This window comes from Chiloscyllium plagiosum, unplaced genomic scaffold (genome assembly GCF_037043375.1).
Source record: "Chiloscyllium plagiosum isolate Xiang-an unplaced genomic scaffold, Cpla_swu_hap1 HiC_scaffold_24, whole genome shotgun sequence".
Classification (NCBI taxonomy): domain Eukaryota; kingdom Metazoa; phylum Chordata; class Chondrichthyes; order Orectolobiformes; family Hemiscylliidae; genus Chiloscyllium; species Chiloscyllium plagiosum.
The window spans coordinates 20,206,662-20,224,038 of NW_028270162.1; the positions used below are offsets into that span (position 1 = coordinate 20,206,662).

The following is a 17,377-nucleotide window of genomic DNA, read 5'->3' on the forward strand; positions in this document are numbered from 1 at the left end:
GCTTTCATTAACAGGGAGATTGAGTTTAAGAGCCATGAGGTTTTGCTGCATCTCTACAAAAACCTGGTGAGACCACACTTGGAATATTGTGACCAGTTCTGGTCAACCTATTATAGGCAAGATACAGAGGCTTTGGAGAAGGTGCAAAGAAGGTTTACCAGGATGCTGCCTGGACTGGAGGGCTTGTCTTATGAACAGAGGTTAAATAAGCTCGAACTTTTGTCTCTGGAGAGGAGGAGGAGGAGGAAGAGAGATGACCTGATCGAGGTATACAAGGTAATGAGAGGCATGGATAGAGTCAATAGCCAGAAATTTGTCTCCATGTGAGCATTGACTGGCATGAGGGGGTCATAGTTTTAAGGTGTTAGGAGGAAGGTATAGAGGAGACATCCAAGGTAGGTTATTTACGCAGAGAGTTGTGAATGCATGGAATGTGTAACCAGCAGCAGTGGTGGAAGCAGAGTCATTAGGGACATTTAAGTGACAGCTGGACAGCAGTGAATTAAGGGGTACATAGGTAGGTTATTTTATTTTAGATTTGTGGGCGGCATGGTGGCACAGTGGTTAGCACTGCTGCCTCACAGCGCCAGAGACCCGGGTTCAACTCCCGCCTCAGGCGACTCTGTGTGGAGTTTGCACATTCTCCCCGTGTCTGCGTGGGTTTCCTCCGGGTGCTCAGGTTTCCTCCCACAATCCAAAAATGTGCTGGTTAGGTGAATTGGCCATGCTAAATTGCCCGTAGTGTTAGGTGAAGGGGTAACTGTAGGAGTATGGGTCTGGGTGGTATACGCTTCGGCGGGTCGGTGTGGACTTGTTGGTCCGAAGGGCCTGTTTCCACATTGTAAGTAATCTAATCTAATCTAATTAGGAATAATCCTCGGCACAACATCATGGGCTGAAGGGTCTGTCTGTGCAGTATTTTCTATGTTCTATGAGTATACAGGGTGACTCCCCCCACTATCTGCAGAATCGTTTTCCGTGGTTTCAGTTACCCACGGCCTGAACATATTACAGGGAACCTTCCAGAACCAGGGACCAGGGGACTGCTGGGAAGGTACATTTCCCATTGAAATGAATGGGTTTCGCACCTATCTGTGGTTTCAGGCTTCCATGGTAACTCTTGGAAAGTAACCCCCCGTGGGGGTGGGGGGCACCGACTACTATGTTCCCCTCATAAAAACTCACAGAGCAATTATGAAGCAAAGACTTCCATCCACACCAAATGGATTCAGACAGACTACTGATGTATTGTTACCTGCCGAATTTTATTGTTATCCAACAGACAAAAATAACATCAAATGTTTGTTGAGACTGGTGGGTTCTTCCAGCATGGAATCCTCTGTGCCTTCAGGAATGCTGTGCCTCTGCTCTCAGCCTGGGTCACCTTTCAGCTGAGTGCTTCATGTACATTCCTGGACAAGGCCTGAGGTGCTCACATGCAAAAAGCACCCAGCCAGCTGGAGACACTGGGTGTCTGCTGTTGTTTTCTTGGTCAGGGTCGTTTCAGAGTGAACTCTAAAGATGTGAAAATGTTATAATTCATTCCAAAATATTTCATTTATAAAAATGCACAACTGTTTGCTCAATGTGCTCATTTTCTCCCTAAATCCAAAATGATGGATTCATGTAGCCGGATTGTTGGAAAAGGCAGAACTCGAGGTCAGCTGACAGTATATGCAGCACGGTCAGTTTGTACATTACCTTTCGCCGAGAGGCTAGCAGCTAAATTTGATAAATCAACCCTTTGTTTTATCATTTCCCTCTTGCTTAAAGAAATTTCAAAATCCAGAGAGAGAGTCAGGGTGAAGACACAAGCTGCTTTTGAACTCTGCCTGTGGTGGAGTGGAGGGAAGGTAGACAGAGGTGGCTAGTAAGGTCATCCTCTCCTTGTCAGTATCTCCCCCACAGCCTTCATTGGCCATGGAGTTACAGTAAACACATCTCCACTAGATTTACAGGGGCTGGAGATGCTCTGATTTTTAAATGTATCGTACTCCCAGTAGAAAGGGCTGTAAATGGACAGAAAGAGGCCATGAGGAACAAATATATATTTCATAATGAATAAAAATTATTCACCAGCACCCTCTGCTGACTGGACACTGAGAATCAGCAGTCGGCATTCAGCCAGGTAGATGCTTGAACCGAAAAGGTGAAAATATGATCAAACACCCTCACAAAAATTAAAGTAAGTCTTCACATTACTGTGAGGGTCTAACATACACACTCTTTATTAGGATATCCAGGTTTTGATTTTCAAATGAAGTTTTCTCCCCATCCTTTCCCAGGGTGTCTCACCCCACCATCAGCCAAGTAGCCTTTCTTCATATAAGATAAGTCACTGAGTGTCTGCTGGCTATTCAAACAAGCGTGGTATCACAATCTGACCCTCTCTGTTCCTGACTGGACACATCGATATGAAGATATCCCAGAACAGTGCTCCGCAGCAGGAGGGCAAACTGAAGCAGAGATACTGAGGCCAGTTGTAACAGCTCTAGCCCTCTCACTGGTGTCAGTGAGCTCAGCACAGACCAAGGGTGGATCCTGACACCCTGCTGGTCTGAATCGCACTGAGCTACACACTTACCAGTCGAGTGAACCTACTTGGTGTTTTTATGCCATTAATAACTGGGCCCAAGACTCGACCATGTGGTGCATGGAGTCTTCATCTGGATCTCTTTAGATGAATCCACTCTGTCTTGTGCTGATGCCATTGATATCAGTTGACCTCAGTTCATTAATCCGACCTGCTCTAGCTGGACCAACCTGTTTACCATCAACACCATTCACTTTCCGATAAACTTCATCCAAGAGGCTGGGCAACAATTTGCGACATTTGGGCATAAAGTAACCCAATAAGCTTCAGATGTAGAACATACAATGGACCCACTGGACAGATGGATTCCAGTTATTTCCCATACTCCCCACCCTCGCTTGCCGATAGCCCCTGTGTATTTTTGCACTTGTCCGTCAATGGTGTTTTCCCCCACAGTTAGCAGAGAATTAAACCGAAAGAAATGACAATGTTAATAATAAACAGGTTGATGGTTAAATGAGCAGCATGTGATTACTGGGATGTCCAGGTTTTAAACCAAAGCCATCACATTTTCAATCCAGTTGTGAGTTATCATCTTTCCATTTCTATAGATCCTGCTTCAACTCGTTTGATTCTGCGAAGTCCTCAGACTCAGCTTTAGCAGGATTCCCTCGTTGTGTGTCAAATTGTCTAATGGGTTTACCCACCATTGGGGCATAGTAGAACTCAATTGGCACTTGGGCATCCGGACTTTCCTTTTTGTAAAATCCTAGTTTCAACAGTAATTCATTGATCTCTTTCCTGGTCATCGGCATAAGGTCCACTCGCTGGGGAGGCAAGAAATGAAAGAATTGAATAGTAAGTCAAATGAGGTTTGACAAAGTTGTAATATAAGAGAATAAGCTTCAAAGGCAATGGGTAACAACATGAAAATGTGCCTTAGAAATCTTACAAAATAAAATACATTTTTAAAAAAGTGATTTGATTCAGAATGATACAGTGCACTTTCACCTTTAAGGTTTGGGTTTAATCATAATGGTCTATTGCTATATATTATGTAGTAATATTCATACGTGTTGGATTTCTCAATCCCATGTGAAACAGGTTTGAGTAGCATCAGTAAATTTGCAAGTGAGCCCACAACACAGACATGGCCCTAATTGACATTAACTTGTCAATCTCAATGATTTAGTACAGGCTTCTCTTATGAGGTTTTGTTTCTGCCTTAAACAGAGTATAAAAGGCTTTCCTTCCCACTTAACCCAAGTTCTTCTACCGGTTTAGAATGTTGTGGTTCATTGGCAATGACCATATCTCTGGACCAGGAGGTCTGAGTTCAAGACCCACTTATCTATAACTTGTCCAATAGGTTGATTAAAAGTCACCTTATAGCCCAGGCGTGTACAATATGTTGGAGCAGGTTGCAAAAGTCAAACTTTATTTCATGCACCAGCATGCACATGCTGTCACTCATTGAAATGAGTGCAAAGGGAACTATAAAGAAAAAAACTGTCTTACAGCTAGTTCCTGGTATGCGTAGTTCAGAAGGATGAGCTCAGGATCCACTCCTGGGAAGTAAGTCAATGCCAGGTTGTGAATTTAGAAGCTGGTCAAGAAATATCACTCATACCCGGAGTAGAGTCGACAGGAATATTTGCCCCTTGCTGCTCCTGATTTCATTCTCCTCCCCACTGGGAAATTCTTCAACTTCAAAGGGCAGCTCTCCCTCTCCCTTTCTTCTCCCCTCCCACAGAATCATGATCACAATCCTTCTCCCTAATATCCTTCAGCACATTAGCTTTGCTCAACCAGTAACAAGTTTGACTTCCCACTGGATTACCCACTCCATTACCTTATTTGGTCCAGGGAGACACATAGTTACATGGACAAGGTGGAGGACCCAGGTTTGTCTGCGATCTCATTGTAAATCAGAAAGTTTACCCTAGACACCAAAAGATAGGAAATGGGGTCTGGCGGTTCTTGATTTTGATTGATGGCTGTGACAGATTATTGGGCAAAATTAATAGACACTTCCTTTTATCTAACACTAGTGTCAATGCTTTGAGTGTTCTTTCATTCTCACATCTCTGTCACATAAAAGAATTACAATGTCAAATATTAAAATGATCTTACATTCAGTTCTTCAAAATTGTAGTTCAAGAGGAGCAGTTCAGGAGTTGCTCCTGGAATATATTTCAGCACCAGGTTGTGACTTCAGCAGCAGGTCAGGAAAGCATTAACTCAGAAGGGTCACAGAAACGGGTGAAGTAACTCGGGAGGTGCAGCAGACACACATCAGTTTGTAGCCAAACCCCAGCCTGCAGGTAGATTCCAACCAACCCCCCTGCCCCACCCACCCCACCCCCACTTTCTTTCTTTGCTGGGTCTGGGTAGGGGGTTGTTTTTTGTTCCTAACCATCATTATCTTGTCTTTCTACCTCAGCAGCCAAACAGCGGGCAGATGTACATCTCTAGTCTATATGGAATTACTTAATCTCAGTTTTGGCAGTGATGAGGATGTGACAATTGTCACAGCCCTTCTTCAACTAAGGAAAAACTTTCCCTTAAATCCATGCTTTGTCTTTCTCTGGAGTCAGAGGATGAGTTGACCTTATAGAGGTATAGCTCAGAACTCACCAGAGCCAGCTGGTTCCAACAGCTTGTGGGTATTGGTGATAGACATGAGGAGGTGGGGAACAGAGCTGTGAGTTAAAGGCTAGCACACTCTCCCTGAAACCCAATATAGCACCAGCATAGAGCCAATCAATCCAACCTTCCTGTTATGAACCTGATATGTATGCCCAGATTCTCAAAAGGATACTAAAGAGGTAAGTCCTCCTCAACAAAAGCCTTCACCTGTAAATCAGAGAAGCAAAATGAAAAGAAACTGTTAGCCTGTGCCAAGATGAAATTACCTTACCCAACATAAACAAGGTCACGTAATACAAACCACCCGAGTGCGTGTTATTTTCTAACAACTGCCTTTCACAAGAACATTCAGAAATTATTCTATTTTCTCCCTGTCCTTTCTGAAGGTATTGTGAAGTTCCATGGGCTATCAGCACTTCTTGCCAGAGATTCTTCATCTTGGAGTATGGACAGTGAGTGTTGGCTATCCGACTACAGGAGGCATCACATTCCAGCTTGAAGCTCCCATACTTGACATCTCCAAATTAAGATGCAATTTTTAAAAAAAATCAAAATATTGACTGTATAGATACTTATAGTTGATGCTACCCAAAACTTCTGAACCTTCAATGGAATGTGAAAACAATGGTTAGAGCCCTAGCTCAGACAATCTGAAAATGCCACTGGCACCTGGAGTCTGAGTTGCAGAAATTGTGGTATTTGGGAGAAGGAAAAGTTACCGGGACGTTTTGCTCCAGGAGGCAGTCACACCCTGTAGGTGAGACAGAATGTTAGAACTGGTCAACAGGTAGAGAGAGGATGGCATGATGCAGGTCAGGCAGACATACTGAACCAGCAGGTAGTGACAGAGGAGTCACAGCTCCTGATCCTGTCCAATAGGCTTGCTCCCTTTGTAGATGAGAAAAAGGATTACAATTTGGATAAGATGACTGACCATGACTCCAACATGAAGAAGGCTTTTCAAGTGATGAAAGCAAAGAAGAACATAGTAGTGAAAGAGGTTGACATAGACAGGCCAACAGATACTGTTTTCTACAGTCTTGACAGAACTCTGAAGGTGTATTGCATACCTCGTGCCAGGGTTAAGGAGATCTCCCAGTTAGAGAAGGATAAATGGGAAAAATCCAGTTATTGAGATCCATGTGAGAATCGACACAGCAAAACCTAATTCCTAGTTTTACCTGTGGGACGTGGAGAGGTTAGGGTACAAATTAAAATGCAGATCAAAGGCAACCATCTCTGGATTCTTACCTCAGCCATGTGGCAGTTGGCACAGGTTTAAGCAGAAAACATGGCTCAAAGAGTGGTTTAGGATTTTAACTCACGGGGCACCATATCAGCACCTAAGTAAGTATGATTTAGTTGGAATTAGGATCCACGTGCTGATGAAACACACAATTAGGGCTATGGACCACACTTTTAATTAATGGGAAGGTGGGGGGGTGAGTGGTTTGGGCGAGGGTAGATTTAGAAATCCGAGGGGAAAGTTTAGAAGCTTTGAAACAACATTGTGATGTGGATAAAGACACGCACATGAATAGGAAAGGATAGAGAGTTTAACAAAACAATTGCATGTCAGTAAATAAGGTCATTACTAGAAATGGAGGTAAACAAAGTTAAAGGTTCTTTATTTAAATGTATGAAACATCCAGAATAAGACTGATGAACTAGTGGCAAAAATAGACATAAAAGATTTAGAGCCTATCACCATTCCAGAGATCTTCCTCCAGGGTGCTCAAATTTGGAAATAAATATCCCAGAGAACACATCTTTCAGAAAGACCGACAGAATAGTAAAGGAGGAGGGATGGTCCTGACAGTAAAGGAAGAATATCAGGGTGAAAGAATCTAGCCTCAGAAGATCACAATACAGTGGTGTTTAAAAATCACAAACATCATAAAAAACATTGAGAGTTGACCTCTTAACAGTGGTTATCATGTTTGACAGAGACTTAAATGATAAATTATTGGAGTTTCACAGGAAGGCAATGTGATCATCATGGGTGACTTTAATCTACTTACAGTCCAAGGCAACCAAATGAGATAATTTACTTTACCAAAGGAAAATCCTCTTTGACTAATTTATTGGAGTATTTTGAAGATGTAACTAGTAAGTTAGAAAAAGGGAAACCAGTAGATGTAATATATCTGTTCAATAAGGTACATGGGCAAGCTAAGGACTGACTGGAGTAATAAAATAACAAGGATAGATGATTGGTTAATGGACAGGAAGGAGCGTGGCATAAGCAGGGCATTCTCAACTTGGCAACTTCTCAATATATACTAACCCTCAGGTTAATGTACTACCAGGCATCAGTCTCTAAGAGAGAGTGAGACTATGTTAATCTTACTCACTTATTCTGTGTATATTCTTCTCTGGACTCTCCATCCCATCTTGACAACTTACTTCACTACCTATTTTGTTGTTATCGATGAAATTTGCTGCCATCGTTCGATAACCAATTGATTTAAATCACTGATGTAGATTGTAAATAGTTGAAGATCCAACACTGATCTCTGTGGCACTCAACTAATTATAGCTTCCTGCTCAGCCACCAATCCTTTACCAAGTTAATATGTGAATCCCCACATCATGTTGTGTAGTAACCTTTGATGTAACACCTTGTTGAACACGTTTCAGAAATCAGAGTACACCAAACCTAGATTCCCCCTTATCCATCTTGTACATTACATCCACAAAAGAAATCCTAATAAAATAGTTGAGCATGCCTTCCCTTGCTTAAAGTTTTGTTGAGTCTATCGGATCATGATATGATTTACTCAGTATCTGCTATAACCTGCTTGATAATGGATTTGGAAGTTTCCCTGTAAGTCTAACTGGACTCTAATTTCATGCTCTGACCCCTTTCTTTCTTGATAAACATTGTATTTGTCATTTCCTATCCACTGGGAATCTTGCAGAATTCTAGAGAGACTGGGGTGCAGGCCACCTGGCTTTGATTATTTGTCACCCTTTAGGACAAAGTGATGGTGATTGTGCTAAATTCTTGCTTCCCAGTCACCTCTTCATTTCCAAATATCTTTGGGAAGTTTTTGTAAAGGATGGACTTAAGGGCTAACATTGTTGATGATATTTGACAGCAGCATAACCTTGAATGAGTCCTATGAACATTCCTGCACGTGTCTCAGACAGCATTATCAAAGTGGCTGTTCTGTGCTGTTTTTCTGTGCTGGCAGTTTATTACACTGTATAAGAGAGACAGAGTTTTGTTCCAAGTCATTGAACTTCACCTCAGACTGGGATCACAAATAGGAACAAACCTGGGCCTCCAGGACCAGCCATTGATCGAGGAGCCCCTGACAGGCAAGAGGGCATGAGGCTCATTGCTTTCTTTTCCTTTTTGTAATTACTTAATAGATGTTCACAATTCAGTCTTTTATTTTTCTTTCCTTTTCCATCTTTTATCATTACTCAATAAAGGTTGTGTGTGGCATGCTGGTTCATTGGTTAACACTGCTGCCTCACAGCACCAAGGATCTGGGTTTGATTCCAGCCTCAGGCGACTGTCTGTGTGGAGTTTGCACATTCTCCCACTGTCTGCGTGGGTTTCCTCCAGGTGCTCCGGTTTCCTCCCACAGACCAAAGATGTGCAGGTTAGGTGAATTGGCCATGCTAAATTGCCCATAGAGTTAGGTGCATTAGTCAGGGGTAAATATGGGGAATGAGTTTGGGTGGGTTACTCTTCGGAGGGTCGGTGTGGACTAGTTGGACCGAAGGGCCTGTTTCCACACTGTAGGGAATTGAATCAAATCGAATGTTCATATTTAAGCAAATTGCTATGGTTGAATCTTAACTACATTTAACCGAATCTGTAAAGAACCACTTGGATACACCGTGTGATCCAAAACAGTTTTCTAAGTCTTCTATGACAAAGACAGACATAAAGTACCTCGTTAATATCTGTCATGCTTTGTTTCCCATCATTAATTCCCCAAATTCACTTTCGAGGACCATCACTAGTTTTCGTCACTCTTCTCTTATTTAAATGCTTGTAAGAACTATTTTTGTACTATATAAAAACCAAACAAACTGTGGATACTGTATATCAGAGACAAAAACAGAAAACTGAGGAGGTTCTGAGGAAGGGTCACTCAACCCAAAATGTTAACTCCGATTTCTCTGCTGCTCGACCTGCTGAGCTTTTCCAGTAATACATAGTTTTGTCTCTGTTTTTATATTACTGGTTACTTCTCTCATTTTGGAACAAATGCTGACACATTCAGATGGAGAGCATTTAACTCTTGTCTTTCTACCATTTTTACAAACTGCATACTTATCTGCTGGTGTGCTTAACAGTGCTGTCGGCATTTCTTAAAGGTCATTTCTATTTATGACTCATTTTTAAATGATCAGTTTATTGCTTTGGCATTGTTTTTTATCACTTTTTTTACTCTTAATTGTTATTATTGAAATTTATGTTTAAGTTTGTACTCTCTGTCTCTTTCTAACCCCTAACACTATCATTATTTCAGTTTAATACTACCTTTCTCTCTTACCGTTTTCCCTCTGCATTACTACATCTCTTCCCACAGGATCCCCCCACCCCGCTCCTTTCCACCCCCAACCTCAACACCACCACCACTACCCACACTGTTTAGTTTAACGTTTTCCCAACCTGAGTTACACGACTTACTGAGCTGATCAGGTAAAATGCATCTCCTATTTCCCCAGTATAAAAGACCACTGATTCTCTCTGCACAGATGTCATAAGAGATGCTGAGCATTTCCAACACTTCATGTTGTGACTGCAGTGAAATACCCCTTTTGCCTGCTCTCCAAACAGCAGTCAGACTCCCTGTGAGTGTCTCAACTTCTTCAGCAAGAAACCCAGCAGCAGCTGCCTTAGACCTGGTTTGGCACAACATGAAACATAAATTTCAATAAAAAAAGTTAAGACGTAAAAAGTGTGATTTGCTGAGCCAAAAAAAATGCCAAACCAATAAATTGATCATTTTAAATGAGTCATAAATAAAAATGACCATTAAAGCATGCCAACAGCACTGTTAATTAATAAAATGCCTTTTGCTTCAGAAGCAGAATTAGGGAGAAAGACAGATCAGGCCCCAACTCTTAGGGAAACAAGACAAGTTGAGAAGTTAGATTTAATAGCATTGACCTGGTGTCCTCCTGTGGTGCAAATTCCAAACTGACCTTGGCGGAGTCTTTCAGTCTGTGCATTCCTCCACGTGCAATCCACTATGTGGATGGTTCACTTTGGAAGGGAAGAGGAGAAGGGCCAGAGTGTATATCCCAACATTGAGCAGCATCTCCAGGTCTCAGCATTCCCTTTCCCACAAACACCCAACACTGAGGGAAGACAGAGATCAGGAAACAACATAGGAACATAGAACCTGAAATAACTCCTGTGTGGGGCCCAGCCCAGGGACGACACTCCAATCAGGAAGGAGGGTTGGGAAAGGCCAGAGAAATGAGGCACTAGGCCGTTTCCTCTGACAGGCTTCATTCGTCACCTTGACATGTTCTTTGCCCATTTCAAGAGCAATCTGCCATGCCATTTCAAGAGCTTTCATAGAATCTTCAAGCTTCAACGTCAATCATTGAATAACGGTTCCAACTAGTGCCGCCCTTCTCTTGTGTTCAAACCTGCACCTTGGCATGTGTATTCTTTTTCCAAAAGCCTGCTGAATGGTCCTTATTTGAAATTCTGTTCAACTCCTCTGTCACTAAGTCCGCAGCCGTGGGCTTCCAGCCCTTTCCCTCACATTGGAAATACCTACAGACGATTCTGTACCAAATTAAGTTGTCATTGGTCATCCGGTGGATTGAGTTGGTGACACAGCCAGCGGACAAGGATGGAGAAGAACGTGAGCAGCAGAACATCCGCTGCTAAGCTCTCAATAGTGGCTACAAGTCTAGTACTCAATTTACCATCTTCTTTTCTCCAGCGACTGGGTGGCCCTTCAAGGTAGTCTCAAATTCCATTAATGTCCCACAGCGGCAGCCTCCAGCCCAGGCCTCTGCTTTCCACCACTGACTAACCCGTGCTATCCAAATGCCACCTGTTGCCATAGAAACAAGCCAGGCATATGGAGCTGGGAGGAGTGTCAGAGGCAGGTTTAAAAGCACAAAAAAAAACAGCCCGGGGATTAATTCCAGTGAATTGGGGATTCAATACAGAGAAGCTGATCCTGCACAGGAACCCTGCACTTCATTGGGGACAAGGTGTGAGGGTGGGGGTGAGGACAGGCTGCTGAGAAACAGCTGCTGCCAACATTCCCTCACACAAAGGACAATGAGGCAGTCAAGATACAGGGTACTGGTGAAGCTGGTGCTTCCTGCTACTTGTCAGACCAGCAACATTCACTGACCAACTTGCCTATCTGAAATATAAGCATTGTCCGCAGCCTCCTGTCTCCCTAGGACTGGGCACTGTCTCCATGCCCCCAACCCCATCTACACCCCACCCCCTCCCAGGCCCTGGAGTTTTCTCGCTCGGCCGATCACTATCTGAACAACACTAACCTAGTGGTTTTACTGTAATTAACCTGGAGCTCTTGTGGAGCTGTGGTAGTGTCCCGTTTCTGACCTGGGAGGCCCAGGTTCCAAAGCCACTTGCTCCAGAGCTGTGTCTCATAACAGCTCTTATCAAAGCTGATTTGGAAAATATCGAAAACAGAAGCTAAGGTTTTTGTGGCACATTGGTAGTATCTCTATCTCTGAGCGAGGAGGCTTGTGCTCATGTGCCATTTACTCCTGGCATGTCTAATCAGGTTGATGAAAACCAGTGGCTGACAGTGTGGTGCTAGAAAAGCACAGCAGGTCAGGCAGCATCCAAGGAGCAGGAGAATCAACATGCCAGGCATAAGCCCTTCATCAAGAAGGCTTACGCCCGAAACGTTGTTTCTCTGGTTCCTTGGATGCTGCCTGACCTGCTGTACGTTTCCAGCACCACATTCTCGACTCTGATCGCCAGCATCTGCAGTCCTCACTTTCTCCCTGATGAAAATTAGTAACTAACCTCTTGTTAACTGGACCAGCCTGTGTGCCTTTGGCTGATGGACTGATTTTGCAGGAGTGTTCTAGCCAACGGTCAACTGAATAAAGTTCATTACAAGTTCAGAAGCTACTTTACTTCACAATAGGTGAATATGGAGAATCGATTGATAGAACTTATAGAGTCTTAGAGTCATACAGCATGGAAACAGACCCTTCAGTTCAACTATCCACGCTGACCAAGTTTCCCAAACTAAACTAGTCCCACCTGCCTGCATTAGGCTCATATCCCTCTAAACCTTTCCTATTTTTGTAACTGTCCAAATGTCTTTTTAATCTTGTAACTGTACCTGCATTTACCACTTCCTCAGACTGTTCATTCCACATATTAACCTACTGTGTGAAAAAGTTGCCCCTCAGGTCTCTTTTCAATCTTTCTCCTCTCACCTTAAAAGTATGCCCCCTAATTGGAAAGACTTTTGCTGTTTACGTAATTCTATTCCCCTCATGATTTTACAAACCTCTACAAGGTCACCCCTCAACCTCCAAACTGATGAAGGGCTCCTGCCCGAAACATTGATATTCCTACTCCTCGGATGATGCCTGACCTGCTGTGCTTTTCCAGCACCACTCTAATCTTGACTCTGATCTCCAGCATCTGCAGTCCTCACGTTTGTCCAGTGAAAGAAGTCCCAGCCTATCCAGCCACTCCTTATAACTCAAACCCTCCAATCCTGGCAACATCCCGATAAATCTCCTCTGAACCTTCTCCAGCTTAATAATGTCCTTCCTATAACAGTGCCACCAGAACTGTACACAGTATTCCAAAAGTGGCCTCACCAATGTCCTGCACAATCTCAACATGGCATTCCAACTCCTATGCTTAATGGTCTGAGCAATGAAGGCTAGTGTGCTAAATGCCTTCTTAACCACTTTGTCTACCTGTCACACAACTTTTAAAGAACTATGCACCTGAACCTCTAAGTCTCTCTGTTAGACAACACTATCCAGAGACCTATCATTAACTGCCTAGGGTAATGTGTACACTTCTGGAGTTTAAATTAAGATTAGATTAGATTACTTACAGTGTGGAAACAGGCCCTTACGACCCAACAAGTCCACACCGACCCGCCGAAGCGCAACCCACCCATACCCCTACATTTACCCCTTACCTAACACTACGGGCAATTTAGCATGGCCAATTCACTTGGCCTGCACATCTTTGGACTGTGGGAGGGAACCGGAGCACCCGGAGGAAACCCACGCAGACACGGGGAGAATGTGCAAAGTCCACACAGTCAGTCGCCTGAGGCAGGAATTGAACCCGGGTCTCGGGCGCTGTGAGGCAGCAGTGCTAACCACTGTGCCACCATATCCCTTTGCCTTATTATCCACACAACCTTTCTCTGGGGTTTCAACACCTATTTCTATTCTATTCATATTCTACTTCAAAACCTTGCCTGATCAGACAGCATTTGTATTGTTTCTCTCAGTGTTTTCGCGTTTGCTGTTCCCAACCAAAGCAACTAAGACTTTTCAAAATGTAGCATTCCCCTCAAACGCACACTCACAGACACACACACAGACACACACACAGACACAGGCACACACACACAGACATACTCACAGACACAAACACACAGACACACTCACAGACACACACAGACACAGAAGCACACATACACAGACACAGACGCAGACACACAGACACAGACGCAGACACACACACAGACAGGCACAGACACAGACGCAGACACACACACACACACACAATGTATTTATGCACTCCGTCTCAAACTTGCGATTGTGCCAAATTCTTCTGACACAGAAGTGGCCAGAACTTGCTTCGAGCTGACATTCCAAGACCCTCATTATGGCAGTGTCTGTACTGAAGAAGCCCAGTTCACTGTCACGGGAAAGGAAGGCAGAAAGCATTTATTCACTTCAAAAACACTGACTACTCGATGGAAAACTGGAGAGAGACGAGCACAAGGAAAGTCCTTACCTCTGTCAGGACAGATAACTGTCACCCGCCGCAGGTCTGGAAAAGGGAGAACAATTAATCAGAGTCAATTGAACACTAAAAAATCTGCAACTACTCAAAGAATCTGAAACTATTTGAACGAAGTAACCGGCAGGAAGGTGAGATGGGAGGGTGATCCTCCCGTTATCTCCCGGGTTACTGTTCTAGCTTTACCTCCACCCTGCCTCGGGCTAGTGTTGGCGGCTTCTCCAAATTGAGTTTGTAGCCGGACACCGCCTGGGTCAGGGTCAGGGTCAGGGTCAGCAGCACCGGCGGCGGCAACATGTTGCACAGATCCAGTGAGCACCAGCCCCCACTGAACAACTCCGCTTTCTGGCCCTCTATAAATCGTGCTTGCCACGTCAGGGACTCCACCAGGGAGCATGGGGGAGGTGGAGGTCTGGGCTGGAGGCGGAGACTGAGATTGAAACTGCAGAGCCGCACTGTCCACCCGATTGGAGCCATCTCCAGATGGTAACAGGGAGTCAGATACAGGACGTTCCTGCCCATCCATTGGCCAACGAGTGCAGTCACTAAAGGGACACCTTCTACCAACTCTAGGAGTGCATCTGCACAACTCAAAACAGCTAAGCTAAGGCCGAGTTAAACTAAAATAAAATGATAACAATTTGTGTCAATGAAAAATGTCCCATTTTCTAACCTTCAGATGAATAACAAGTAACACAAATAAAAACTAGGTTTCTCAAGAACTCAGATATGAAGGTACCCCAACCTGGAAGTTCTCAATCTCGATCCCCAGTGGTGACCTCAGACAGAATGAGCTTCCAGTGGGTCACTGTATCCAGAGGTTAATGACCTTGGTGACAATTCCTGCTCCCCTGTTCTGTTCTATTCTCCAGGAAGTGCGGGTGCTTCCTGAGTGAAGGACTGGAGCTGGGCTTTGATACAATGGAATTGCCTGTTGACCCAATGGTCAAAGCCAAATATGAAGCATGATACCTGGAAGTGGCACCAGAGAAAGTGACTACCCAGGGGATAGACTCAGAGGGAATTGGAGGATACCATTTGTCAGTCCCTCTCAGAAAACGGATAAAAGTATTAAAATTTGCATCGTTAAATGTTTTAAATTGTAATTATTAGTGACCTACATTTATATAGTGCTTTTCACACCCTCAGAACATCACAAAGTTCTTTAGAGCCAATAGGGCATCCTTGTAATATAGAAAGTTCAGACACTAATTCATGCACAGTGATAATGACTAGGTAATCTGTTATAGTAATATTGGTTGAGATAGAGATACTGGTTAGGATACTATGGGAAAAAGGCACAAGCTGCTGGGATATATTATGTAGATATCTGATCTGCACTGAAGCATCTGAACTCAGCTGCAGGATCAGTCTGGGCCCTGTAAATGCTCTCAGCTCCCCAGGCAACACAGGGGGTAAAACAGCTGAATGGGCAAGACAACAGAGGGCAGGAAATTCCTGTCAATGTTCCAATGCAAGCGCAGAAGGGTGAAAAATAAAAACAAAGAAGCCCAGTCTGTGCAGCATGTTCAGATCTGTTCAGTAGTGAAATTGCATTTTGTGCAAGGACTAAAGCAAAATGTAACAATACAGGAGGACGTAAGAGGAGGAGTGGAGGTCACAGATATGACCTACGGCTAAAAATAAGTCTCAAGCTTGCAGTGCGCAAATGCCTGATGAAGGGCTTTTGCCCGAAACATCGATTTTCCTGCTCCTCGGATGCTGCCTGACCTGCTGTGCTTTTCCAGCGCCACTCTGATCTAAACTATATACTGCCAAGTGTTGTGCAGACATACAAAGTGGAAAATGTTCATATATTGGTTTGTACCAAGTCAAAAGATGTCAGCTGGAATCCCACAGGATACTCTATCATTGGCCTCAGTACCACTGATTTAATCATGAGAGGGCAGGTTTCTTTTCTGGACCTGTGTTCAGAAATTCCTGCTGGAAGTGTGTGAATGTGGGCATTGCTCAGGACAGAAAGAAGCTCAGCTGTGAAGCTTCTATTGTTTGAAAAGCCCTTTGAATAATGTTATGGAAACGAAATAGGTATTAGTCGTGGTGTGTGGTCAAAAGCTCAGCCCAGGAACAATTACATCACCAAGGCCACACACAGACCTAATTAAGCTTAAATAGCTTCCATGGAGGGAGATGAAGTTCGTAATTACAGAAAAGAAAATTGTCATGGGGATCGAAGATGATGACTTTGATCTTTCCAATAATTAACTGGAGGTTACTTCTGCTCATCCAGTACTGAATCAGTATCAGACAACATATAGTAGAGAGATTGAGAGAAGTGGTGCTGAGGTGGAGTTGAGTATCAGGTGGAGACAGTTTAAACAGCTAGAAATTGATTCTGTGCTTTTTGGGTGATGTCCACATGGATGAGTAATAGTAAAGTGTCAAACATAAATCTGTGGGGGACACCAGGGAGTAACTGTGCAAGATTAGGAAGAGTTACTGTTGCAAGTGTTACAGTTCTTCTAATAGAAACATAGGAGCAGGAGTAGACCATTTGGCCCATCATTGCTCATTCTGCCATTCACCATGTTTGTGACTGATCCTCTATTTTAATGCCAATCTCCCACTCTCTCATCATACTCCTTGAAACCTTTAGCTTCAAGAAAATGTATTTATGTTTTAATTACATTCAATGACTTGGCCTCTACAGCCTTCTAGGGTAGATAACTCCACAGATCACCACCCACCAAGTGAAGAAATTGCTCCCCATTTTGGTCTGAAATGGCCTACCCCATAGTCCATGACCCCTTGTTCCAGACCCCCTGCCGGGTAAACATCATCCCTGCATCCATGGAGCCTTGTCCAGACCTGTGCAGGGTTTTTCACATTTCAACGTAATTCCCTCTCATTCTTCTAATCCCCAGTAAGTATGGATCCAGTTGACTCAATGTCACAGGACAAACCTGCCATTCCCTGGAATCAGGCTGCTGCTGTCCCTCAGCAGCAAGTTTATCTTTTCTTAGGTAAAGAGATCAAAACTACACACAGTACTCCGAGTGTGGTCTCACCAAGGCCATGTATGGCTGCAATTAGACCTCCTTGCACCTGTACTCAAACCCTCACACAATGAAAGTCAACATATCATTTGCCTTCTGAACTGCTTGCTGCACCTCATGCCTGCTTTTTGGTGACCGCTGTGCAAGGACACCTCTATCATGACTTAAATAATGCTCTGTCATTCCATTTTC

The 17,377-nt window shown here is 43.7% G+C and overlaps 1 protein-coding gene across 1 annotated transcript; it reads right to left on the bottom strand.

Moving 5' to 3' along the window:
- Positions 1–1,246: 1,246 nt before the first annotated feature.
- On the bottom strand, positions 1,247–14,525 carry selenom (selenoprotein M). The gene is made up of 5 exons (XM_087999966.1): positions 14,355–14,525; positions 14,163–14,198; positions 5,355–5,389; positions 4,667–4,745; positions 1,247–3,360 (listed from the first exon to the last, which is right to left on the bottom strand). The coding sequence occupies exons 1-5, from the start codon at positions 14,463–14,465 to the stop codon at positions 3,139–3,141; spliced, it is 483 nt and encodes a 160-aa protein (XP_087856092.1). The 5' UTR covers positions 14,466–14,525; the 3' UTR covers positions 1,247–3,138.
- Positions 14,526–17,377: the final 2,852 nt, after the last annotated feature.